Source organism: Sapajus apella, unplaced genomic scaffold, assembly GCF_009761245.1.
Source record: "Sapajus apella isolate SASKATOON/1434 unplaced genomic scaffold, GSC_monkey_1.0 scaffold166, whole genome shotgun sequence".
Lineage (NCBI taxonomy): Eukaryota > Metazoa > Chordata > Mammalia > Primates > Cebidae > Sapajus > Sapajus apella.
In genome coordinates, this window is record NW_022437106.1 from 2135172 (window position 1) to 2160838 (window position 25667).

Consider the following 25667-nt stretch of genomic DNA (forward strand, 5'->3'; position numbering starts at 1 on the left):
TTTTTTTTTTTTTTTTTTTGTTTGTTTTTAAATGATACTGGCTTGACGTGATGGCTCATGCCTGTAATCCTAGCACTTTGGGAGGCTGAGGTGGATGGATCACCTAAGGTTGGGAGTTCGAGACCAGCCTGACCAACATGGAGAAACGCTGTCTCTACTAAAAATACAAAATTAGTGGTGGTCCATGCCTATAATCCCAGCTACTCAGGAGGCTGAGGCAGGAGAATTGCTTGAACCTGGGAGACAGAGGTTGCAGTGAGCCGAGATGGTGCCATTGCACTCCAGCCTTGACAACAAGTGCGAAACTCCATCTCAAAAAAAAAAAAAAAAAAAAGAACCATTAAAAAAAAAGTGATACTGATGCCCTAGCCCTGCCCCAGTTGAAGTAAGTTAGAATCGTGGGGTGACCCTGGGCCTTGGTGGGAGTCTGATTTCCCCTGCTCCTCCCTCCTGGCCCCCCTTTCCTTCTCATAGCCTCAGCCTCCTCACTCTTTCTTTGCAGACTTCGGTCCCTTCCTCCTCCCCTGCCTCCTCTCCTCCTTAGAGCTGCAGCCTCCTCCTCTTCCCTGTACTGTGCCCCCACTGACTCAGCTTCATGAGATCCTGTGGGAGGCTCTGCTGCAGGCTCTCTAGAGGACCCCATGATACCTCTGCCATCCAATGGACTCTTTTGGATAAATGGCTCCCTTATGCCTCAGGGTTAACCCTTCATACTCTGCACACAGAGCTGCCTTCATGGTCTCACTGCCTCTTAGTGACGCCATTGTTACTCTCAGCCCATCATACTCTGAACCAAAGGCAGAGATGGAAATAGGCGTGTTTGAGTGACCATGTTCATGGCTGTCCATCTTCAGGCCCCTCTCTGCCGTGTCCTGCCCATGCCCACTGCAGCCGCATCAGCTGGACACACAGATACCCTTGATCAGAGGCTGGACAACAGAGCACTTCCTTCTTCCTGGAGCCTCGAGCCCTGTCCCTGACCCAAGACTTCAGCTCCTCTATCTCTGCCAGGAAGGGAAACTGATGTTCATTGCTAGGCAGGGGCAGGAGGCCTGGGGGAGGGAGGGTAAGAGGTGTTGACCAGTGACCGCCTGATTCCCTCCGGCAGGGCCTGTATGAGAAGGCGCTGGAGGACAGTGAGAAGGCTCTTGGCCTGGACAGCGAGAATATCCGGGCTCTGTTCCGCAAGGCGCGTGCTCTCAATGAACTAGGACGCCACAAGGAGGCTTACGAGTGCAGTAGCCGGTGTTCCCTCGCCCTGCCCCACGTGAGTGTGGCTCTGCAGCCACGACGGTGCCTGCTCAGAGGCCAGGCGTCTAACCCTTCTGGCCCTCACTTGGGCCCAGCCATCGCATCCTTCTGTGTCTCAGCTTCCTCCGCAGATCCTGATGTTAACACTAACTCCCCTTCTCTGAGCTCTGACTGGGTGCCAGGCACGGCTGGGACGCATTGTGTGTATTAACTCACCTAATCCTGGCAATAACCCTAAGAGGTAGATGCTGTGATTATCCTGATTTTAAAGATGATGGGTCCAGGCACAGTGGCTCACACCTGTAATCTCAGCACTTTGGGAGGCTGAGGCAGGCAGATCACGAGGTCAAGAGATCAAGACCATCCTGGCCAACAGAGTGAAACCTGTTTCTACTAAAAATATAAAAATTAGCTGGATGTGGTTGTGTGAGTCCTCACTTGCTGGGGGTTGCAGGATGTTGTTTGGTGATAGAAGCAAGTTGTAGAACTGTAGGTATAATGTGACCGCATTCCTGTTAAAAAAAAAAGAAAGAGGCCGGGCGCGGTGGCTCAAGCCTGTAATCCCAGCACTTTGGGAGGCCGAGGAGGGTGGATCACGAGGTCAAGAGATCGAGACCATCCTGGTCAACATGGTGAAACCCCGTCTCTACTAAAAATACAAAAAATCAGCTGGGCATGGTGGCGCGTGCCTGTAATCCCAGCTACTCAGGAGGCTGAGGCAGGAGAATTGCCTGAACCCAGGAGGCGGAGGTTGCGGTGAGCCGAGATCGCGCCATTGCACTCCAGCCTGGGTAACATGAGGGAAACTCCCCCCCAAAAAAAAAAAAAAAAAAAAAAAGAAAGAAAGAAAGAGATAATCCCCACAAAACAAAACTAAGCAGGTTTTTTTGTTTTGTTTTTGACAGGCTCTTGTTCTTTTGCCCAGGCTGGAATGCAGTGGCACAATCTCGGCTCACTGCAACCACTGCTTCCTGAGTTCAAGCAGTTCTCCTGCCTCAGCCTCCCAAGTAGCTGGAATTACAGGCACCAGCCAACAGGCCTGGCTAATTTTTGTATTTTTAGTAGAGACGGGGTTTCACCATGTTGGCCAGACTGGTCTTGAACTCCTGACCTCAGGTGATCTGACCACCTTGGCCTCCCAAAGTGTTGGGATTACAGGCGTGAGCCACCACGCCCTACCAGAACTAAGCATTCTTTATAGGTCTGCATGCATGCATTCCTAGAAAAGAGCCCTAATGAAACACATCAGCCCAACAGAGTGTGATTTCCCCTCGGAGAAGCCTAGAGTGAGGGGGAGACCCAGGAAGCACTTGCTTTCCCTGTAATGTTCCTCCCTTCTACAGTGACACTGTCGCTTGCTGAATTTTAGAAATAAGATAATATTAAAATAAAAACAGGAGAGCTGGGCGCAGTGGCTCACGTCTGTAATCCCAGCACTTTGGGAGGCCGAGGTGGGCTGATCATGAGGTCAGGAGATCGAGACCATCCTGGCCATGGTGAAACCCCATCTCTACTAAAAAATAAAAAAAATTAGCCGGGCATGGTGGCGCGTGCTTTTAGTCCCAGCTACTCAGGAGGCTGAGGCAGGGGAATTGCTTGAATCCGGGCGACAGAGGTTGCAGTATGCCAAGATTGTGCCACTGCACTTCAGCCTGGCAAAAAGAGTAAGACTCCGTCTCAAAAAAAAAATAAATAAATAAATAAATAAATAAATAAAATTAAATTAAATTAAAACGGGCAAGGAGCAGTGGCTCACACCTGTAATCCCAGCACTTCAGGAAGCCGAGGTGGGTGGACCACAAGGTCAAGAGATCAAGACCATCCTGGCCAAGATGGTAAAACCTGTCTCTACTAAAAATACAAAAATTAGCCAGGCGTGGTGGCTGGCACCCGTAATCTGAGCTACTCAGGAGGCTCAGGCAGGAGAATCGCTTGAATCCAGGAAGTGGAGGTTGCAGTGAGCTGAGATCACACCTCTGCACTCCAGCCTGGGCGACAGAGTGAGACTCCGTCTCATTAAATAAATAAATAACAAAATGATTCCTTTCCCCCCAAATAAAAGGAAAAACATAAGCATGTGGTGATGATCCTGGTGACCGTGACCTCCCCCTGGCAGGGCTGCACGGGTGTCCAGGAGCACAGCTTTGTGAGCCCAGGCAGACTGACCTACCGCCCTGTGTCTCGTCCCCTGCAGGATGAAAGTGTGACTCAGCTTGGTCAGGAGCTGGCCCAGAAACTGGGGCTGCGAGTTCGCAAGGCATATAAAAGGCCCCAGGTAGGTGACCCAGGACCCTCGGAGGGTCAGTGTGGATGTGAGGAGGTCTGAAGGGAGGGACCAGGCACTGTGGGGAAGGTGGGTGAGGGTGGCCAGGGCTGGGTTAGGACAGACGGGAGTGACGGCAGGTGACCTTCCCTGTCTGTTGGCTGAAAGCCCTGGAACCTTTTGTAAAAGGAGAGAGCAGCTATCACTTTTAGTTCACCTGAGACTCCAGCTGTTGAAAAACATTCCCTCCCCTGTGCTGGCTGACTTGAATCACCTGGAGGTGGCCTGAGTTGACACTGGCTTCCTGTAGCATTATGTTCTCAAGTAACCCCCATATGGTGCAAATTTGAAGTGTCAGTATCTGTTTGGCTGGTTCAGGTCCATGTAGATTCCTTTGGCACCTGCCAAGGGCCAGGAAGCTGCACGTAGGAAAGCTTGTAACTGTAGAGTCTCTGCTGTGATCTTGAGCAAGTTAGTTCATTTCTCTCCACCTTGGTTTCCTCATCCAGAAGATGAAGATAGTTTATGCCCACCCCAGAGGGCTCATGGGAGGATTAAAAAGAGAGAATGGTGGCACAAAAGTAGTCATGAAAGAAAAAAAAAAAGAACATGGATGGGCCAGGCGCGGTGGCTCACGCCTATAATCCCTGCACTTTGGGAGGCTGAGGTGGGTGGATCACCTGAGGTTGGGAGTTTGAGACCAGCCTGACCAACATGGAAAAACCCCGCCTCTACTAAAAATACAAAAATTAGCTGGGCATGGTGTTGCATGCCTGAAATCCCAACTACTCTGCAGGCTCAGGCAGGAGAATTGCTTGAACTCAGGAGGTGAAGTTTATGGTGAGCAGAGATCAAACCATTGCACTTCAGCCTGGGTGATGAGTGAAACTCCATCTCAAAAAAAAAAAACAATAAAGAATGGGCCAGGCACAGTGGCTCATGCCTGTAATCCTAACACTTTGAGAGGCTAAGGCTGCCAGGTTGCTTGAGCCCAGGAGTTCGAGACCAGCCTGGACAACATGGCGAAACCGTATCTCTACAAAAAAGAAATACAAAAATTAGCCTGATGTGGTGGTGTGTGCCTGTAGCCCCAGCTAGTTGGGAAGCTCAAGTAGGAGGATCACATGAACCCCAGAAGTCAAGGCTGCAGTGAGCCAAGATTGCACCCCTGCACTCCAGCCTGAGGGACAAAGTGAGACCCTGTCTCGGAAAAATTTTTAAAATTAATAAATATGTAAAAGAATGTTTGAGATGGCACCTAGCACGATACCTGACACACAGTAGAGGTGTGCAGGGAGGTCTTCTGCCCAAGTCAAGGTTAGAGGAAGAAAACCCCAGAATCTGACCCAGAGAGACAGAGCAGGTGATTCCTGGCAGGCCTGGGGACAGGGACTCTTGGGGGCACTGCAGGGCCCAGCTGCCTGTGGCAGGGCCTCTCTGCTGCCCCGGCTAAGGGGACCTTCAGCATCTTTTCAGAATCTTTACCTCTGCCTACCTCTCTTCACTCTCTGGCAGGAATTGGAAACCTTTTCTCTGCTCAGTAATGGCACTGCAGCTGGCGTGGCAGATCAGGTAGGAAGGGGCTGAACCAACCTGTCTTATTTCATGTATCGTGAGTGGTTTAGGTTCACTCTTTCTGGGTATAAATGGCCTCAGGCATCGGGTCCAGGAGCCTCCACCTCCCCAGGAGCTACCTCCCGTGACCACAGGGGCAGGGTGTGGGGACAGGCCATGGCTCCTGTTGGCAGAAGTGGTCATTGCAGGGGAGCCATCAGGGGCAGCCCCACTCATGGACCCTGGCCAGCACAAGCTCTGGACAGCCTGATCCCACACATCTTCCTTCTTTCTCCCACCCCACATTTCCTGCTGTGTCGCCTTTTTTCTCACCAGCCTTTCTGCAGGTTCAGGCCCCTGGGCCTCAAATGTCTTCCTCTTTCCCACCCTGCCTTTCTCTGTCTCTTCGTGTTTCAAAGCCCAGCTCAAGGGCATGTCCCTGCTAAGATCCTTCCTGCTCTCCCTGGCCCAGTGACTCTGCTGAAGAGGGGCAGCTGAGACTGAGGACTCTGACAAGGAAGAGCCCAAGTGTGCCCTGCAGCCTTGGGCAGGTCTTTCAGCGTCTGCATTCTGCAATGGGGGTGTTCCATCCCTCAACGGGGACAAGGGAGGAAAGTGCTTGATAGCCCAGGACAGGGGACCCAGTAGGAAATGCAGGGGCAGTAACTGCTGAGAGCTGCTGTGCTGTCCCAAGTTAGGGACTCCTCCCAAAGGCCGAGACCCTTGTGAACCCTAGTCAGGCCTGGCTTATTCCCGGGGTTGGGCAGGGCCCGGCACACAACTCAGACCCCTGCCCCCCACTCACCACAGAGGAGCTGGTCAGGTAGACTTTGAGGCTTTCTGGAAAGTGAGGGATGGGCTATAAAAGCACTGATGGAGCTGGATGTCCTTCCACCTTGTAAAGGGTAATTGAGGCACAGAGTAAAGAGGGGACGTGGCCAGCATCACACAGTGAGGCAGCAGCAGGCTTCCCCTGCCCCAGAGCTTTGCAGCACTTTCATTCATTCCACAAGGAGGCCCACAAAAAGCTCTTGGCCCTGGGCCTGAGATAGCTGTGTCCTTGCCCTCAGGGACCTCCCAGCCTGCAAAGGAGGCAGGTGATGATCTGCCTTTATAGCGCTCATGGTTTATAACCAGAAATTATAGGCCAGGCATGGTGCCTAACGCCTGTAATCCCTGCACTTTGGGAGGGTGAGGCAGGCAGATCACGAGGTCAAGCGATCAAGACCATCCTGGCCAACACGGTGAAACCCTGTCTACTAAAAATACAAAAATTAGCTAGGCATGGTGGCGCACACCTGCAGTCCTAGCTACTTGGGAGGCTAAGGCATAAGAATGGCGTGAACCCAAGAGGTGGAGGTTGCAGTGAGCTGAGATTGCATTACTGCTCTCCAGCTTGGCAACAGAGTAAGACTCCGTCTCAAGAGGTGCAGGCGAGGGTGTTGACAGGGAAGAATGCGCCATGGCCTGGAAGTCAGAGCGTAGGAGCTGGCGAACAAAACACCAGCTCTCCCAGGCCAACTTCCTGATAGCTGGGACTCAGAAACTTATGCCATGCATCTAATAAACACAGGCCAGCCATGGTAGCTCACGCCTGTAATCCCAGCACATCATGAGGCCAAGGCGAGCAGATCATTTGAAGTCAGGAGTTTGAGAGCAGCCTGGCCAACATGGTGAAACCCCATCTCTACTAAAAAATACAAAAATTAGCTGGGTGTGGTGGCATGCGCATATAATCCCAGCTACTCGGGAGCCCAAGACTGGAGAATCGCTTGAACCTGGCAAGTGGAGATTGTAGCGAACTAAGATCAAGCTGCTGCACTCCAGCCTGGGCAACAGAGCAAGACTTGGTCTCAAAAAAAAACCCCCACACACACCGAAAACACTTACAAAGCAGTTGCCGTGTACCAGGCCCCACACTAAGCTTTTCACACAAAGCAAGTCGTTTCTTCCTGATAGCCTTCCCCAGCGGGGAGTGAAGCAGGCCCAAAGTGGATGGGGAACTTGGCCCAAGCTGCAGAGCCTGCTCAGGCCCAGCTTCCCTCCAGCGGGAAGGCAGTGGGATACCACCTGGGCTACATCCCCTTCTCTGCTTCCTGGGTGGCCTGGGGCTCTCATGGGAGAGGAGAGTATGGGAACTTAGGGAGGGGGCACTTTTGTCTTTGAGCTGCAGGCCATCCATGGTACTGCATGGGGGGCTTGGTAAGACCCTTGCCACCCTCACCAGGGTGAGGACACTGCCCCATGGTGGGTGGAAGCCAAGGCTCACGGGTTGCCTCCCTTCCCTTCCCCACCCCTCCCTAGAGGGGCAGCTGTGGGGCTCCTCTGAGCCCATGCCCCCCGCCCCCGGTCCAGCTGCTTGCTGGGCACTGTAGGGGTGAAGATCCAGCACATGTGAGGGCTTTTTATTTTTGAGCAGGAGTCTCACTCTGTTTCCCAGGCTGGAGTGCAGTGGCATGATCTCAGCTCACTGCAACCTCTACCTCCAGGTTCAAGCCATCCTTCTGCCTCAGCCTTCCCAAGTAGCTGGGATTACACTGCACCTGGCTGATTTTTGTACTTTTACTAAAGACAAGGTTTCACCATGTTGGCCAGGCTGGTTTTGAACTTCTGACCTCAGGTGATCCACCAGCCTCAGCCTCCCAAGGTGCTAGGATTACAGGAGTGAGTAACCTCACCCAGCCACATGTGGGGGCTTTAATCTCCCCTGGTGTTCTAAGTGCTCCTTGGCGCCAGGTCAACAGCGTAGCCCCGGGAGGGGCTAGGGCCTGGGTGCTGGGATCGGGGTCTTCCCAGCCATGTCTGCCTGAGCCATTGTGGCCCTCTCCCCACAGGGAACTTCTAATGGATTGGGGTCCATAGATGATATCGAAACAGGTAATGTCCCAGTATGAGGGAACAGGTGGAAACTGGGGCCCCGGGTGAGGGGGTGCTTAGTCCCTCACCCCCAATGTCCCTGAGAGGTTAGGGGAGGCAAGCCCCACCCCATCCCAGCCCTGTATATTGGGGGGCCCCTGAGGGATTCCCCATCCCGGGACTCCCTGGGGCATGAGAGAAAACAGTGGGTTGAGAGCCACAGACCGTCTCAAGGAGGGGAGGGCATCCCTAACCTGGTGGAGGAGGGTGCTGCCTCACAGCTGGGTGCAACAGTCCCATGGCCTTCAGTCCAGGGCGCCTGCACCCCCACCTCTTCCAAAACCCTTTCCCCTCCTCTTCCTCATTGGCTTCCAGGAAAGATTGCCTTTTAAGAGTTTCACCTGGCAAGGGCATTGCTTACTCCAGAGGAAGGAGGCAGTGAATGTAGACATTTAGGCATTGAGCCTGGACTAAGGGTTGACATCATAGGACTCAGGGCCCCTCCCCGCTCTGGGGCTGTGGCCTTCCTTGACCATCCCTGAGCACCTGCCAGTGGAGTCAGCCCATGGGGAAGGCAGGGCTCCTGGCAAGAGCTGGGAGAAGAAGGAAAGGTGTTAGATGAGCATCCCCAGGCCTGGGACGTCTCCTCTACCCCTACCAAGCAGTGCTCCCCTTTGACTCCGGTCCACCTTATCTGCAGACTGCTACGTGGATCCTCGAGGCTCCCCAGCCCTCCTCCCCTCCACGCCCACAATGCCCCTGTTCCCTCATGTTCTGGACCTGCTAGCCCCCCTGGACAGCAGCAGGACCCTCCCCAGCACCGAGAGCCTGGATGACTTCTCAGATGGGGATGTCTTTGGCCCAGAGCTGGACACCCTCCTGGACTCACTGGTGAGCCACACCGCCCTCCTTGTGCTCCCCTGAGCCCCTCTCCCGCCTCAGTCCCCATTGTCCCAGAGGTGGAGGGAAGGCCTCCATGCTCATGTCATGTGTCTCAGGAGGAGGCCTCAGCAGGGACTTGCTTGGGACAGAAATGAAGCTGCAGTCTGCGGCTTCTTACACCTGTAATCCCAGCACTTTGGGAGGCTAAGGCAGGCATATCACTTGAGGTCAGGGGTTCAAGACCAGCCTGGCCAACATGGTGAAACCCCATCTCTGCTAAAAATACAAAAATTAGCTGGACATGGTGGCACATGCCTGTAATCCCAGCTACTTGGGGGGCTGAAACAGGAAAATCACTCGAACTTGGGCGGAGGTTGCAGATCGAGCTATTGCACTTCAGCCTGAGCCACAGAGCAAGACTTCCCTCTCAAAAAAAAAAAAAAAAGAAGAAGAAGAAGCTGCAGAATGTCCAGCCAGAAGGGACTATAGTGAGTCCTGCTCCCCCATGGGACAGGCTGAAGCTAGGGAGCAGGCTGCAGGCCTCCTTGCTTCCCCAAGTGCCTGATGCTGCCCAGGCCCGGGCAGTCCTGTCCTCCTCTGACCCCTCGCTCTGTCCCTGCCTCGTAGTCTCTGGTCCAGGGTGGCCTGTCTGGCAGCGGCGTGCCTAGCGAGTTGCCCCAGCTGATACCCGTGTTCCCTGGTGGGACCCCGCTGCTACCACCTGTGGTGGGTGGCTCCATCCCTGTCTCCAGCCCACTGCCCCCCGCCTCCTTCGGCTTGGTCATGGACCCCTCCAAGAAGCTGGCTGCCTCTGTGCTGGATGCCCTCGATCCCCCGGGCCCCACATTGGACCCCCTGGACCTGCTGCCCTACTCAGAGACCCGGCTGGATGCACTCGACAGCTTTGGGTCGACGCGAGGCTCCCTGGACAAGCCTGACTCCTTCATGGGTAAGGCCATGGGTGGGCATGTTTAGCCCTCACTCCCTTGACAGACTGCACAGTGCTCTGGCCTCTCTGGTCTCTGGAGAATGGAGTGAGTTTCACATCTGTTTGTCCCTATCACCCCTTCACAATCCAGGGCCATGTCTGTGTGTTGCTGTCTCTGCAGTGCTCAGCACAGTGTGGGGCTAGGGCCTGAGGGGTCGGTGCCTTGTTCAAGATCAAGCAGAGCAGAGTTGCCACAGCCTAGGCATCTAGACTCCCAGTCTGGTGCTCCCTGCCCAGCCTCACAGGACCTTGGGTCACCAAGCTGGTGAAACCCCATGGTATGACCCTGAGGCTGGAGCCGGGGCACAAGGTATGGGCTCCCACAGCACCACTCTGGGCTGGGTGCCAGGGACCCAGGGAAGAAGCCGGCTTGTCTGGGCCCTGGTAGGGCTAGCTTTCAGCAGTCAGACACAGCCCAGGGCACTCACCACTGAGAGGGCTTAACAGGACTATGAGGGCACAGAGGGGACTTCAGTCAGCCTTGGGGCCAAAGGAGGCTTCCTGAAGAAAGTGGTGACTCTGTGGGGTCTTGAAGGAAGAGTGCACCTGCTAGGCAGAAGAAGCAGAGGCACTAGTCTGGCACAGTGCAGGGCTGGCTGATGAGCAGAGCAGCTGGGTGGGGGCCTTGGTCTTCATGGACCTGGGAGCAAGCTAAGGAGCTTGGGCTTTCTCCTAGGGGCAGCAGGAAGCCCTGAAGGTTTAAACAAGGGGTGGACACACTCAGGCTGGGAGGCGTCTTTGCCTCAGGGGAGTGGAGAGGAGAGGATAGAGTCATGGGTTCAGCCGAAATAGGAGAGGATGTGGGGCCTGGGGGCTTCTCTGAGTCAGCAACACAGAAGGCAAAGTCCTATGAAGGCCTCTCACGCTCTCAGAGCCAGAGCCACTGACCCCTGTCTTCTCCTGCCCAGAGGAGACCAGCTCACAGGACCATCGTCCCCCCAGCGGTGCTCAGAAACCAGCCCCCTCGGTGAGTGACTCGAGCGGGGATCCAGGCCCCCATTCCCCTCTGGGGGTTGTGGGTTCTAGAGTTGGGGAATGAGCCCTCTGCATGGGGCAGAGTGCTGCATCCCCCATGGCGGGGCACCGCAGAGGGGATGGATCAGAGATAATCACCTCGTGCCCTTCCTCACCAAGCCATGCGCTGGGCAGGCACACAGAGGGCACCACTGCCCTTGTCTGATGGAAGAATTCAAGCCTCAGAGGGTGAAGTGACTTCCCCCGGATTAGTAGCATCCCTGGTCTCCAGACTCAGCCAGGTCCTGAGTTTAAAAGACCATCTGGGCCGGACACAGTGGCTCACGCCTGTAATCCCAGCACTTTGGGAGGCCGAGGCAGGCGGATCACCTGAGGTCGGGAGTGGAGTTTGAGACCACCCTGACCAACATGGTGAAACCCTGTCTCTACTAAAAATACAAAATTAGCCAGGCGTGGTGGTACATGCCTGTAATCCCAGCTACTCTGGAGGCTGAGGCAGGAGAATCACTTGAACCCGGAAGGCAGAGGTGGCCGTGAGTCGAGATCATGCCATTGCACTCCAGCCTGGGCAATAAGAGCGAAACTCTTGTCTCAAAAAAAAAAAAGAGCATCTGATGAGGATGCTGCAATCTGACCTACACTAGCTGTGCAGTCCTGCGGAAGTCACCTAACCTCTCTGAGTCCTGCTTTCCTTCCCATCTGCTGATGGCTTGAAGGATTGGGGGAGGGCATGAGCATAGGCTGCAATCAGGGCCACTTCCATTTCCGTGCTTTCAGATTCAGCTTGCCTTCAAAGAAAGGCTCAGAGCCAAGACCCAGGTCACCCACTAGTCTGCAGGCTTCCCATGGCCCATCTGGTCCTGATACTCTAAATTGTTGGACCATATCACAAAGACCTCCCCTGGCTGGGAGGGTGGAAGAAGAGGAAGGGTCCTGGGCTGTGGTTTTGCTCTTGAGTAGGATGGGGGGGTCACAGAATACTCCCCACTTCTGATGCCCAGGCTGGCCCCAGTGGCCTCAGTCATCTTCCTGTGCCCACAATGGCCTCCTTCCTCCTGTCACAGCCAGAGCCCTGCATGCCCAACACTGCCTTGCTCATCAAGAACCCCTTGGCTGCCACCCACGAGTTCAAGCAGGCCTGCCAGCTCTGCTACCCCAAGACAGGTAACCTTTCACCTATAGACTCTACCCCTCTGCCCCAGAGAGCTGGGAATCTCAGGGACATGGGATCCCAGGTGGAAAGAATCCCAGTGGCTCAGTTGGAGTTAAGTGCCAGAAAACAGAAGCCTTTCTGGGGCAGAAAAGGAAAAGGGCAGGCACTTTGGGCCTGTCTCTACCAGGTACCGCCTTCACATTTCTTTCTAGAGAAACACTAACATGGTCAGACTCATTAGAGAGTGAGGGCGGTAGTAGAAAGGAGATGGGTAGGCCTGGCGCGGTGGCTCATGCCTGTAATCCCACCACTGTGGGAGGTCGAGATGGGTGGATCACTTGAGGTCAGGAGTTTGAGATCAGCCTGACCAACATGGTAAAACCCTATCTCTACTAAAAATACAAAAATGAGCCGGGTGCGGCGGCTCATGCCTGTAATCCCAGCACTTTGGGAGTCCAAGGTGGGCAGATCACGAGATCAGGAGATCGAGACCATCCCGGCTAACACAGTGAAACCCGGTCTCTGTTAAAAATACAAAAAAAAAAAAAAAAAATTAGCCTGCCGTGGTGACACACTCCGCTTGAACTCAGGAGGCGAAGGTTGCAGTGAGCTGAGATCGCATCACTGCACTCCAGCCTGGATGACAGAGTGAGACTCCATCTCAAAAAAATAAAAAATTAGCCGGGCATGGTGGCGCATGCCGGCAGTCCCAGCTACTCGAAAGGCTGAGGCAGGAGAGCCGCCTGAGCCCAAGAGGCAGAGGTTGCAGTGAACCAAGATCGCACCACTGCACTCCAGCCTGGGTGACTGAGGGAGGCTCGGTCTCAAAAAAAATAAAGATCAGGGAGATGGGTGCCAAGAATGGGCAACTTGGAGGGGCTTCCCCCAGCATAGCCCCCAGTCTCCAGGGAGCAAGTAGCCAGGAAGGGAGTGGTGGGAGCTGGCAGGAGGTCCTGAGAGGGGAGGTGGCTACATAAGCAGGGGCTGATTCCTACCCACCACATGGGCCTGCCAGCCATCACCCTCCAGTTCTGCTTCCGGAATTGTCATCTGTGTCCACCCTGCCCATAGGCCCCCGGGCTGGCGACTACACCTACCGTGAGGGCCTTGAGCACAAGTGCAAGCGGGACATCCTGCTCGGCCGGCTCCGGAGCTCTGAGGACCAGACCTGGAAGCGGATCCGGCCCAGGCCCACCAAGACCAGCTTCGTGGGCTCCTACTACCTGTGCAAAGGTGGGTGGGCTGCAGCGGGACAGGCAGCATAGCTGAGGCTCAGCCCCTTCACCCTTAGCCGCCGCTCTGCTCCCCATCACAGGTAGACAGAACAGGGGTGGGCCTCATGGCCGCATGGGAGGTAAGAAAGCTCAGGCTCCTGGGGCCCATCTGGGATGCATTCTGTATCTGAATGAGTGTCTCCTGCCTTGAACAGCTCCAGAGCCAGGCGGAACACATTTGCGACATTCAGCCAGAGCCAGAGCCCCTCACTGGCCTGTGCTCTGGAGTGTCAGGGGCCTACACGAGTCATAGGAAGCTGGCTTCTGTTACCACTGTAGGGCCCCAAGGGCCTGTGGGGCGGTGTGCCCAGCAGCCGCATGAAGCATGTAGGACTGGCGCATGGCGAGGGCTCCATCCACCTGGGTTCTCTGTCACTCTTCTGATGTCACTGTTCTTATTTCTGGCTCATGTCAGCTTGGTTGGTATTTAATGGACATCCATTGTGTCCCTGACTTGCTGCTTTCTGGTCCCAGCCAAGCACCTTGGTCCTGCTGTACGGCGATGCGTGAATAGACATGAATCATTATTAGGCCCTTCCCAGTGTAGCCCTTTCATCCTCACCAGCATGCAGCCTCACAGCTCTGGAGGAGGAAATGGGGGCTTTGAGAGTGCGCCCCAGGCTCTGCCTCTTTTCCCCGACCCGGCCCCTAGCAGTGACCCGCCCAGGCCCCCTGCACTTGTTCCTTGTCCTCCCGCCAGCCTGGCTGGTCTAAGGACGTCACTCTTGGGTCGGAGGCCTCCATCAACCGCTGCCCATAGCCCATGGGATGAAGTCCAGATTCTGCAACAAGGCCCACACATGCCTGCATCCACCCCTCACCTCCTGCCCTAACCATTCCCCAAAGGCGCTGACCACCCCGATTCTGTCACACGCGCTGTGCCCTTTGATCCGGGTCACCCTCTGCTCCTTCAAGCACTGCCTGGATCTTGGGAAGCCCTTCTCTGTGGTGCTTCCCCTTGCAGCCACCCCCACTCCTCCAGGTCTGTGCCCTGCTTGTCCTTGTGCACCAAGAGCCTGGCAGAGAGATGGGACAAGGCAGACTTAGAGTGGGAGGAGGAGAAAGAAAAGCAGATCCCACCCCCAGGAACCAGCAGATCTCCAGGTTCTGGGCCTTCCTCTCTCTAGACAGCCCAGCCCCCAGAAATTTTGTTTTGTTTCTTTTCTTTTTTTTTTTTTTTCCTAGGTGGAGGTGAAATAGGGTGGATCGTTTTGTTTTATGAGACAGGGTCTTGCTCTGTTGCCCAGGCTGGAGTGAGTGGCGCTATCATAGCTCACTGCAGCTTCAACCTCCTGGGCTTAAGCCATCCTCCCACCTCAGCCTCCTGAGTAGCTGAGAGTACAGGCACATGCCACCACACCCAGCTTATTCTTTAATTTTTAATTTTTTTGTATAGATGGGGTCTTGATTTGTTGTCCAGACTGGTCTTGAACTCCTTGCCTCAAGCAGTTCTGCTTCAGCCTCCCAAAGTCTTGGGATTACAGGCGTGAGCCACCATGCCCAGCGCCCCTGCCAGGATCTTTATTATCTCACTTGATTCCAACAACCCAGTCTCCTCCATTCATAGAAAAGACAGCTGAGGCTTGGACAGTAATGAGGAATCCTAGCCCAATTCTGTCTGATGCCAAAGTACATGCTCTTAACTATTTTCTTGGTGAATAATTGTTTTTAAACCCCTTATATTTACTTAGAGACTTGTATACTTCTACAAAAGCAGTCCTGTGGCGTGACTGGGGCAGGAGTGATTACCGTGCTCTGCAGGTGCAGAGTGCAGAAGGGGACCTGGTGTTTGGAGAGGACTTTCCAGCTCTGCCAAGTCCTGGCAGAGGGTGCAGCAGCCTCTGCCTCACCTGTGTTGGGGCACGGCCAAACCCCGCCCAGCTCACAGGGCCAAAGCCTCACAGGCTGCAGCGGGGTGGTGAGGGTGCTGCGGGCTGCCGTCCCCGCCTGGCGGAACGTGTCCTGTTGCCTCTTTGCAGACATGATTAACAAGCAGGACTGTAAGTACGGGGATAACTGCACCTTCGCCTACCATCAGGAGGAGATCGACGTGTGGACCGAGGAGCGGAAGGGCACCCTCAACCGCGACCTGCTCTTCGACCCGCTGGGGGGCGTTAAGCGCGGCAGCCTCACCATCGCCAAGCTCCTGAAGGAGCACCAAGGCATCTTCACCTTCCTCTGCGAGGTACCGCCCACCCACCTGCTGCCACCCCATAGGCCACGGCACAGACAGGGCTGGGGATGCTCCCTGGCATGGACCACTGTGGGAGGTCAGCCCTGGAACCTGTGGGCTCTGGAGGCCTGGCCTTAGAACCAGTAGGTCCTGGACAGTCAGTAAGTCAGGGCCCTGGAATCCTGTCTTGCCAAAGGCCAAATCCGATCCAGCCCCTCATTTTGCAGAGGTAGAAACTGAGGCTGGAAAGAGAGATCATAACCCTCACACCTGCTCTTTCCTAGCAGCCGGTCATAGGCCGGGCTTGCCACGTGGTTGTTTTTGTTTCTCATTCCCAGCCTGGCACAGTGGCTTATGCCTGTAATCCATCCCAGCACTTTGGGAGGCTGAGGCAGGCTGATCACTTGAAGTCAGGAGTTGGAGACCAGCTTGGCCAACATGGTGAAATTACGTCTCTACTAAAAATACAAAAATTAGCTGGGCATAAAAATACAAAAATTAGTTGTGGTGCACGCTTGTAGTCCCAGCTACTTGGGAGGCTGAGGCAGGAGAATCTCTTGAACCTGGGAGGCGAAGGTTGCAGTGAACCAAGATTTTGCAACTGCACTTGAGACTCCATTTCAAAAAAAAAATAAAAATTAGCTGGACTTGGTGGCCTGTACCTCTGGTCCCAGTTACTTAGGAGGCTAAGGTGGGAGGATCGCTTGAGTCCAAGAGGTAGAGGCTGCAATGAGCCGAGATCGAGGCACTGCACTCCAGCCTGGGTGACAGAGTGAGACTCAATTAAAAAAAAAAAAAAGATGTCATTTCCATTGTCATGGCAGTGCTGGCAGGCAGATATCCCCATTTTACAGATTTGAAGCTGAGATTCAGGGCGGTAAGGAGCTGCCCTCAGCCACACAGACAGCACAGTGCAGAGCTGAGCTTCAAACCCCGGCAGTCTGTCCCTGAAGCCATGCCCACCTCCCAGCACCAGCTGCCACTTGTGGTCCCCACAACCAGGTCCCCAGGACACAGGCAAATTAGGGGTCTGTCTAGGGCTTCCCCCACATCCCTTGTGGGTATCTGGCACTGCTGAGCTGTCCCAGACGCCATGTCCATGGCCTCACACCTCAGGCCTCCCCCACATCTTCCCTCGGCCCTGCTGGCTTCAGTGGCCATTGCACTTCCCCGCCTGTGGCTGGCCTTGCCCTCCCCACACAGCGCTGTTCTGTGTCTCTGGGCTTGGAACCTCTCAGCTCAACTCTGATCCCAGCAGCCCCACTGAGATGTGGTTAATTCCCTCCCCAAAGCTGTCCCTGAAGACCCCGCTTGGCCTCTGGAGTGAACTTGGCGCCTGCCTCCCCATCCAGTTGTAGCATGTTGAGGGCAGGGGCAGTGTCACATCTGTGTCTGTAGAGCAAGGGCTCCAGGTCCAGGTCACTGGCAGGGTTTGATGTGGCTCAGTCCAACCCTTATCACTGGCATCACCAGCCCTTCCCCCCAACTCTTCCAGTTTGGGACTTGTGCCTACCCCCTGCAGGGAGCATTGGCCTGGGAATCATAGTTCACAGCCGGGTGACAGCCTGTCGTTCATAAAACGCTTGCCATTTCGTTCGTTCTTTTTTTTTTTTGACATGAAGTAACCCCCTGCCCCAGGCATTGGGAGTGGTGGGATCAGAGGGAGGAAGGAGGGCAAGGAGGGGAGCCAAGGCCAGGTCACCTGTGAGCTGGAACCAGAGAGACAAGGCCACAGACCCTGGGACTCCCTTCCTCACTTCTCTGAGCCAGGGCAGGGCTTGCGGGGACCCAGCTGTCCTTCCCCAAGTAGCCGTGCAGGGTCCCAGCTCACCCCTTTCCCAGGTGGCCATGCAGGGTCCCAGCCCTTCCCCTCCCTGGGCAGATCTGCTTTGACAGTAAACCCCGGATCATCAGCAAAGGCACCAAGGACTCTCCGTCTGTCTGCTCCAACCTGGCTGCCAAGCACAGCTTCTACAACAACAAGTGAGTGGGACCTGCAGCCCAGCCTGGGGCCTGGGGGCCAGTGGAGAGTCCACTTTTCCTCAGAGGCTGAGGAAAGGCCTAGCTGAAAGGGTGCACCTAGGGTGCAAGGAAAGGAGCAGAATTTGGGAATCAAATCCAGCCTCCACCTGGAAAGGATGGGCATCACATTTATTGAACACCTACTATATTCCAAGCATCTTATAGGGCATGTTAATTACCTTAGCAATCCCATGAGGGAGGAGTTACTGGCTCTGTTGTACAGAAGGAAAAAGCTGAGACTTGGAAGTCGCTTACTCAGCAGACAGCAAGCCAGGGGGCCCAGTCTCTGACTCTAGCCCAGCACCCTCCAATCTCATGACATCAGCATCAGGCAGTGAGGGGAGGCCTGGGTCAGGTCTGGCACCACCCCTTTCTCCCTCTGGCTCCCCTTGGTTCTGCCGCAGTGTGACTGAAGCCCAGGCCCTGCAGTCCGACAGACCAGGGTCCAATTCCTGGGCCAGTCCTGTCTTAGTCCAAGCCCGGGTTTCCTCATCTGTAAAGTTGATGATGCTCCTGGGGCTGCAGTGAGGGTCATTAAGACTCCCGGCCCGGGGGACGTGCTTGGTTAGTTGCACCCTCAGGGTGCAAGATTGGCTCTGTAGAATCAAGCTGGAAACCTGAGGGCGGGGCCCTCTGCTTGTTGGCAGCTCTATCTTTGAATCCTGAGGGGAGGGACGGGAGTAAAGCAGCATTGGGACCCAGGCCCAGGGCTGCCTGAATGTAGGAGCCCCGTTTCTGCCCTCCTGTGTCATCCATGGCCTGGACTTGGTTCATAGATCAGGGGGTGCCCAGGGAGAGCCTGGCATGGAGAAGGTGGCCCTGCCAAGAGAGAAGTTCAGTGGGACTGCGGACTGTATCATGCCCCTCCCACCTGCCCACCAGGTGCCTGGTGCACATCGTCCGCTCCACCTCCCTCAAGTACTCCAAGATCCGCCAGTTCCAGGAGCACTTCCAGTTCGACGTGTGCCGCCACGAGGTGCGCTACGGCTGCCTACGGGAGGACAGCTGCCACTTTGCCCACAGCTTCATCGAGCTCAAGGTCTGGCTGCTGCAGCAGTACTCAGGTGAGGGCTGGGCGGTACAGGTGAAGGGTGGGTGACTCAGGTGACGGCTGGGCAGTGCAGGTGAAGGGTGCTGCAGGACTGACTGGGGGTGACAGCCCAGGGCCCTGTGGTCGCTGCAGAGGACTTCGGGAGAGTTCAGGGGAGTGGCTGTGGGGTGTGCTCTCTGGAGAAGCTGGTGTGTCCCAGGCACCACAGAGGAGAGAAGCTCTGCTCTCAGGGTGCTTCCAAGCTTGGAGATCCTGAGTTTTCCTCTCCCAGGCACCATCCAGGGAGTAGGAAGGGGGGAGACAGAGTCAGCTGGGCTCCTGCGGCAGCTCCAGGGTGGCCGGCAGCAAGTTCCCACTCGTCACTGAGCCTCCAGTTCTCATGGGGGAAATGGGGAGCCCCATCTCTAGATCACAGAGCCACTGTGGGGATTTGAGGGTGTTCTTCCACTCACCCACCAGGGATTTCCTGAGCACCTTCTCTTGCCAGGGCATTCAGCCATGGTCTAGTCAAGGCCCTTACTTTCAAAGAACCTACATTTATAAGTGGTGGCCAGACAGTATATAAACAGGTGAATAACTCCTGTATTCCATTCGTTCTAGGATGCATGTATCCCTGTCATCATTTAATTAGCAACATTTTGTGGGGTGGGGTATAAAATGTGGTACGTGTAACACTCAGTGTCTGCCTAGAGTTGATGAAATGCAGTGGTAGAATTTCAGGTGTGCCTCAGGATTATGAGGAGGGTAAAGCCGAGCAATGGGGCAGAGACTCAGGGGTGGGAGCATTTTCGGTAAGATGGCTGGGAAGGGCTCTCTGAGGAGATAACTTTTGAGTAGGGAAGGGCAGGGAGTGCATTCCAGGAAGAGGGACCAGGCTGAAGGCTCGGAGGCAGAAGCAAGCGCCACACAGAAAGGACAGGCCCTGGGGTAGAGCAGCTCAGCGGAGGGGAATGAGGCCTTAGACGCTGGAGGGGACTGAGCATGTAGGAGTCTAAGCCTTAAGCACAACTGGGGTTGTTCTAAATATGATTACAGTGTCTAGAGGAGGGTTTTAAGTGGGTGGAGTTCTATGATCTGATCAATACTTGGCAAAAGTTGTTCTGGTTGCCGGTTGGAGATCGAGGAGAGAGGGCAGAAGCTGGGATACCAGGGAGGGTGGCTCAGGCCAGGGTGGTGGTGCCGGAGGTGGGAGAAGTGGTTAGATTCTGGGTGTCTTTTGATGGTGGAGCCAACAAGATTTGTTAATGGACCAGATATGAGTATGAGACAAAGGTGAGTGTCAAGGGCGACTCCAAGATCAAAGCAACAGGAAGAATGGGGCTACCATGTTCTAAAAGGGGGAAGGGTGGCTGGGCACAGTGGCTCAAGCCTGTAATTCCAACACTTTGGGAGGCCAAGGTGGGCAGATCACCTGAGGTCACGAGTTCAAGACCAGCCTGACCAATGTGGTAAAATCCTGTCTCTATTAAAAATGCAAAAGTTAACTGGATATGGTGACAGGCGCCTGTAATCCCAGCTACTTGGAAGGCTGAGGTAGGAGAATTGTAATCCCCAGGAGACGGAGGTTGCAGTGAGCCAAGAGTACTGCACTGCACTCCAACCTGGGCAACAGTGAGACTATCTCAAAAAGAAAAGGGTGGGGAAGGCTGTAAGAGGAGCAGCGGGGTGTGGGAAGTCTGAGCTGCCTGGTGAAATTCACATGGAGATGTTGGAGGCAGCGGATGTGGGGGTTTGGAAGTTCACAGGAAAGGTCTGGCCTGTGGATACAGACTTGCAGGCCATCTGCAAGAAACTGGAGGTCAAGTGCAGTGTTTAGCCCCAAGTAAGCACCAGTGATGACTGGCTGTCATAGAGCTGTAGCCATAGGCCAAGGTGGAAGGCTGCCTCAGTCATGTGAAAGATGTGAGAAGGATGCAGAGGGCTGAGAAGGCAGGCTTCATGGAAGCGTTGTGAGCTGCATCTCCAAGGTCAGGCTCAGTGGCAAGTCTGAGGCTGGCAGGGAGACAGACTGGGGGGGTCCATGCCACCAGGCTAGGGTATTTGCCCTTTAGGGGCTGGCAGTAAAGAGCCACAGTACCGTAGCAAGCTGGTGAGCCAGGCTGGGCAGGCATGGAGCCCTAAGTGCCGGTGAGGCCAGAGGCTGCCAAGCAGGTACCAGATTGCAGCCCCACTGAGAGAGATGGGGGTCAGGAAAGGGTGCTGGGTCACTGGCCCAAGATACAGGGCCACTGGCATGGGTGAAGGGGACTCCCCACCATGGTACAGAGCCAGTATCTTTCTACTGCATTTTCCCACTCTTGGCTCCGTTTAATTCTTTCACTTCCAGTGAGGTCGGAGCCGGTCTCTGTTCCCATTTTGCAGATAGACAAAGTGTTTCCCTTGTACCCATGTCTTACTGTGGCTGGGCTAACTCGGAGTAGGGCTTCTCCAGCTGGGCCTCGGGGGGCACTGGCACCTCGTGGACCCCCTGCCTCCCTCTTTGCTGAGCACCTTGAAGGACGCCTGTGTCTGCCCCCACCCTCCCCAGGCATGACCCACGAAGACATCGTTCAGGAGTCTAAGAAGTACTGGCAGCAGATGGAGGCGCACACGGGGAAGGCCAGCAGCAGCATGGTAAGACCTTCTGACACTATGCCACTATTCAGATTTCATGACTTGTCCCCAAATCCAGGGTAGTGTACCATATTCAGCTGTTGTGTCTTTTTTTATTTATTTTGAGACAGGGTCTTTCTCTGTGACCCCACCTGGAGTACAGTGGTATGATGATGGCTCACTACAGCCTCAATCTCCTGGTCTCAGGTGATCCTCCTGCCTCAGCCTCCTGAGTAGCTGGGATTACAGGCATGCAATACCACACCCAGCTGATTTTTATATTTCTTAAGACCATGGGGCTGGGGATGTGGGGCTTTCCATCTTGCCCAGGCTGATCTGAAACTCCAGGGCTCAAGCAATCCTCCCACCTTGGCCTTCCAAAATGCTGGGATTACAGGCACAAGGCACCACGCCTGGCCTTGCTGTGTCTCTTTTTCATTTCCTTTAATGAAAAACAGTTCCTTAGTCTTTGCCTTGTGTTGCACTGATATTTTTGAAGAGCTGGATGTTTTGTAAAACGTCCCTCCCTCTGGGCTCTGTCAGTTTCCTCATTCCACAGAGGTGATGTGTTCTCGGCTCACACATCAGGGGATGCACCATCTCAGTGTGTCCCTTCACTGGTGACAGTCTGATTAAACTTGACTCAAGTTGCCTCATTGTAAATGTTTCTCTATTGTAATAGAGATCTTTCCTCTTTGAAAGTTTAAAACTATACTTTCAGGGATCGTTTCTATAGTTTTTAATTAATAAATGTCTTCGGGAGGCCGGGTGTGGTGGCTCATGCCTATAATCCTAGCACTTTGGGAGGCCGAGATGGATGAGACCTTTCTGGCCAAAATGACAAAAAACTGTCTGTACTAAAAACAGGAACAAAATTAGCCAGGCATGGTGGTGGGCGCCTGTAATCCCAGCTACTTGAGAGGCTGAGTCAGGAGAATTGCTTTAACCTGAGAGGGGGAGGTTGCAGTGAGCTGAGATTGCATTGCATTGCTCTCTACCCTGGGCGACAGAGGAAGCTCTGTCTTAAAAAAAAAAAAAGGCCAGGCGCAGTGGCTTACACTTGTAATCCCAGCATTTTGAGAGGCCAAGGTGGGTGGATCACCTGAGGTCAGGAGTTTGAGACCAGCCTGGCCAACATGGTAAAACCCCGTCTGTACTAAAAATACAAAAATTAGCTGAGTGTGGTTGCGGGCACTTGTAGTCCCAGCTACTCAGAAGGCTGAAGCAGGAGAATCACTTGAACCTGGGAGGCGGCAGTTGCAGTGAGCCAAGATCACACCACGGCACTCCAACCTGGGTGACAAGAGTGAGACTCTGTCTCAAAACGAACAAAAAAAGATCTTCAGGAGAAATACGTTGAGACCTTGTAAATACCCTAGTACTGCTCGGACTGACACCACTGATTGTAGTATCCTCTCCCCTCCCTCCTGATCTTCGCCATGGTCCTGAAGATGGGAGCCATGGGATTGTGGCATTTGCAGATGGGGAAGCTAAGGCTGAGAGATTGTTAGTGACTTGCTCAGGGTCACACTGAGTGGGGCAAATCCCAGGTTCTCTGACATCCTGTCCAAGGTTCACTCTGCTCCCTCCCCACCTGCGGCATTCTCCGTCACCTGCAGGTGGGGATGGTAACCCTGGCCGCAGGTGGGAAGCAGTGAGGGGCCAATGGAGACACAGGAATAGGACACAGCTCCTGAGGGGAAGCTGCTATGGCAGGAGGATCACGCCTGGCAGTCTGGAAGAGCAAGGGCCTGGCGTGGTGGCTCACACCTGTAATCCCAGCACTTTGGGAGGCTGAGGCTGGCAGATCACGAGATCGAGACCATACTGGCCAACATGGTGAAACCCCATCTCTACTTAAAAAAAAATACAAAAATTAGCTGGGTGTGGTGGTGCGAACCTGTAGTCCCAGCTACTTCAGAGGCTGAGGCAGGAGAATCGCTTGAACCCTGGAGGCAGAGGTTGCAGTGAGCTGAGATTGTGCCACTGCAGTCCAGCCTGGTGACAGAGTGAGACTCTGTCTCAAAAAAAAAAAAAAAAAAGACCATGGGGTGACCCTGCACCAGAGGCTCCTGGGAAGACAGGAGGCTCAAGGTTACATGAGCGAGCAGCGACAGCTGGTGCATTCGCAGAGCAGCAGGTTGGCCAACGTAGCCAGATGAGGGGGTTCAAGGTGGCAGGAGACAAGGCTGATTGAGCACTTTTCCCACCTCTGGTTCCCAACTCTGTCCCAAAGGTGCAAAAGAGCAGGCCAAAGGCTGGGGCATAGGACAGGGAAGGAACGTGGCAGGTGGGGCCTTAGAGACCAGCAAGGCCTTGCCCTGGAGGGAGGGCCAGAGACCAGGGCTGCCCAGATGCCCGTCCCACCACCCAAGGCTGATGCCTCCCCCACTGGGGTGGCTTCCCATCTCCTGTACCGCCTACTCGCTACAGGCTTGGCACTCATAACCGGGTGAGTTGGTCAACATGAGGCAGTGCAGAGACTGTGGGAGCTCACAGAATGGATGGCTGCAGCTTAGTAGAGCCCCAGGGCAGGCTTCCCACAGGAGATGCACTTGAGCTGAGTTTTGACAGATAGTTTCTAGAACAAGCTGGATGAAGAGTGGAGGAAGGACAGCTGGAACAGCCTGTGCAAAGCCAGGGAGGTGCGGCGGAGCGGAGCTTTGCCTTGGGAAATGCAGCATCCACAGAGCAGGCCTCCCAGGGAGTCGGGCGAGGCAGGGACCAGCCACAGGGTGGAAAGAGGGGCCCCGTTCCAGGCCTGGCTCCCCTGAGAAGCCCTTGGGCCTGCAGTTGGGAGGTCACTGTCTGCCAGGAGGACCTGGGAGAAGACCAGCTTATTCCAAGGTTGTCCGAGAGGCCACCTGTGTGGAGACCCCAGGGCCTCAGGCCTGGTGCCTGCAGCTTCACCAATCTCCCTTTCTTGCCCCCATAGGGTACCCCGAGGACACATGGCCCCAGCACTTTCGATCTGCAGATGAAGTTTGTCTGTGGCCAGTGCTGGAGGAACGGGCAGGTGGTGGAGCCTGACAAGGACCTCAAGTACTGCAGTGCCAAGGCCCGGCACTGGTGAGTGGGGTGTCAGGTTGGGGCTTTGGTGGGATCGGGTCCACCCGACCACCACAGGTGTGGAGGCCAACTCAGAGAGGCCAGGGCTCTCCACGGAGGTCACACAGCACACAGGCTCGACACTGACCTCTCCCCAACCTTGCTTTGTCCTGCAGCTGGACCAAGGAGCGGCGGGTCCTTCTGGTGATGTCCAAGGCCAAGAGGAAATGGGTGTCAGTGAGGCCACTGCCATCCATTCGCAACTTCCCACAGCAATACGACGTGAGCGCTGGGACGGGGGGCTAGGGAACCCCCGAGGAGGCAGCAATGCTTTCCAGCGGGACTCAGAGACTCTCCCCATGCCCACTCTACAGCTCTGCATCCACGCACAGAACGGCCGCAAGTGCCAGTATGTGGGGAATTGCTCCTTCGCACACAGCCCAGAGGAGAGGGACATGTGGACTTTCATGAAGGAGAACAAGAGTGAGTGGGCAGGAGGGGTGGGTGGGCCTGTCCTGGGGTTTCCTCATCACTGAATATCTCAACTCACCGGCGGGCCCAGCTGGCTGGGCATGGTGGCTCACACCTGTAATCCCAGCACTTTAGGAGGCCGAGGCAGGTGGATCACCTGAGGTCAGGAGTTCGAGAGCAGCCTGACCAATATGGTGAAACCCCATCTTAAAAAAAAAAATCAACTCACTGGCAGGCCCGAGAGTGCCTACTGCACCCCCTTTTGCTGCCTGAGCCCTGCTCTACCCACCCCAGGCCGGGCCCATCAGCCCATCAGCCTATCAGCAGGGCTTGGGACACCCACAGCTCCCAAATCAAGCAAGGACCATGGGGCAGAACGGATGGGGAAGCCCCTCAGCAGGTTCTCTGTCCCCTGTTCCCTGCCCAGTCCTGGACATGCAGCAGACCTATGACATGTGGCTGAAAAAACACAACCCAGGGAAGCCTGGAGAAGGGACCCCCATCAGTTCTCGGGAAGGGGAGAAGCAGATCCAGATGCCCACGGACTACGCAGACATCATGGTAACTCCCTCTTCCCTGAATGCTCGGGGCTGTGGTCTGAGCCTGACCTGGGAGGGGCAGCCTGGAGGGCCCAGCTGGCAGACACTCAGCCTCTCTGAGGGAGGTTGTCCAGGCAGAGGTGTGAGGGACTGGGCACCCATGGTGGCTGTCCCCCCAGATGGGCTACCACTGCTGGCTCTGCGGCAAGAACAGCAACAGCAAGAAGCAGTGGCAGCAGCACATCCAGTCCGAGAAGCACAAGGAGAAGGTCTTCACGTCTGACAGTGACGCCAGTGGCTGGGCCTTCCGCTTCCCCATGGGCGAGTTCCGGCTCTGCGACAGGTGATCCTGGGAGGGCAGGGCCTGGAGGGACACGGGGTATGGCCCGAGGAGATGGAGTCTGTGGCCATCTCTGGCCCCTCTTGGTGTGGAGGCGGTGTGCAGAGCGTGGTGAGGCTTGGCTGTGAGTGCAGCCATGGGGGTAGGAAAGGATGAGATTGGAGGACTGGACTCAGACCTATCCAGACCCCTAATTTGCAGGCGTGGAGCAGATCCCAGAGAGGGTCAGGACACC

At 55.1% G+C, this 25667-nt stretch overlaps 1 protein-coding gene across 2 annotated transcripts in view; it reads left to right on the top strand.

The window, feature by feature from the left end:
• ZC3H7B (zinc finger CCCH-type containing 7B) overlaps positions 1–25667 on the top strand; it is a 55571-nt gene that overhangs the window by 26803 nt on the left and 3101 nt on the right. Inside the window, exons 5-22 of one of the 2 annotated variants that reach the window (XM_032267220.1) lie at positions 1109–1267; positions 3446–3526; positions 5030–5086; positions 7903–7945; positions 8625–8815; positions 9434–9755; positions 10703–10761; positions 11834–11933; positions 12994–13155; positions 15176–15381; positions 17252–17352; positions 18274–18455; positions 20970–21055; positions 23970–24103; positions 24259–24364; positions 24457–24565; positions 24981–25114; positions 25272–25435. In XM_032267220.1, coding sequence (XP_032123111.1) covers positions 1109–1267; positions 3446–3526; positions 5030–5086; positions 7903–7945; positions 8625–8815; positions 9434–9755; positions 10703–10761; positions 11834–11933; positions 12994–13155; positions 15176–15381; positions 17252–17352; positions 18274–18455; positions 20970–21055; positions 23970–24103; positions 24259–24364; positions 24457–24565; positions 24981–25114; positions 25272–25435 — 2396 coding nt within the window. The remainder of the gene's footprint in view (positions 1–1108; positions 1268–3445; positions 3527–5029; positions 5087–7902; positions 7946–8624; positions 8816–9433; positions 9756–10702; positions 10762–11833; positions 11934–12993; positions 13156–15175; positions 15382–17251; positions 17353–18273; positions 18456–20969; positions 21056–23969; positions 24104–24258; positions 24365–24456; positions 24566–24980; positions 25115–25271; positions 25436–25667) is intronic. The other variant, XM_032267222.1, reaches the window with a different exon arrangement.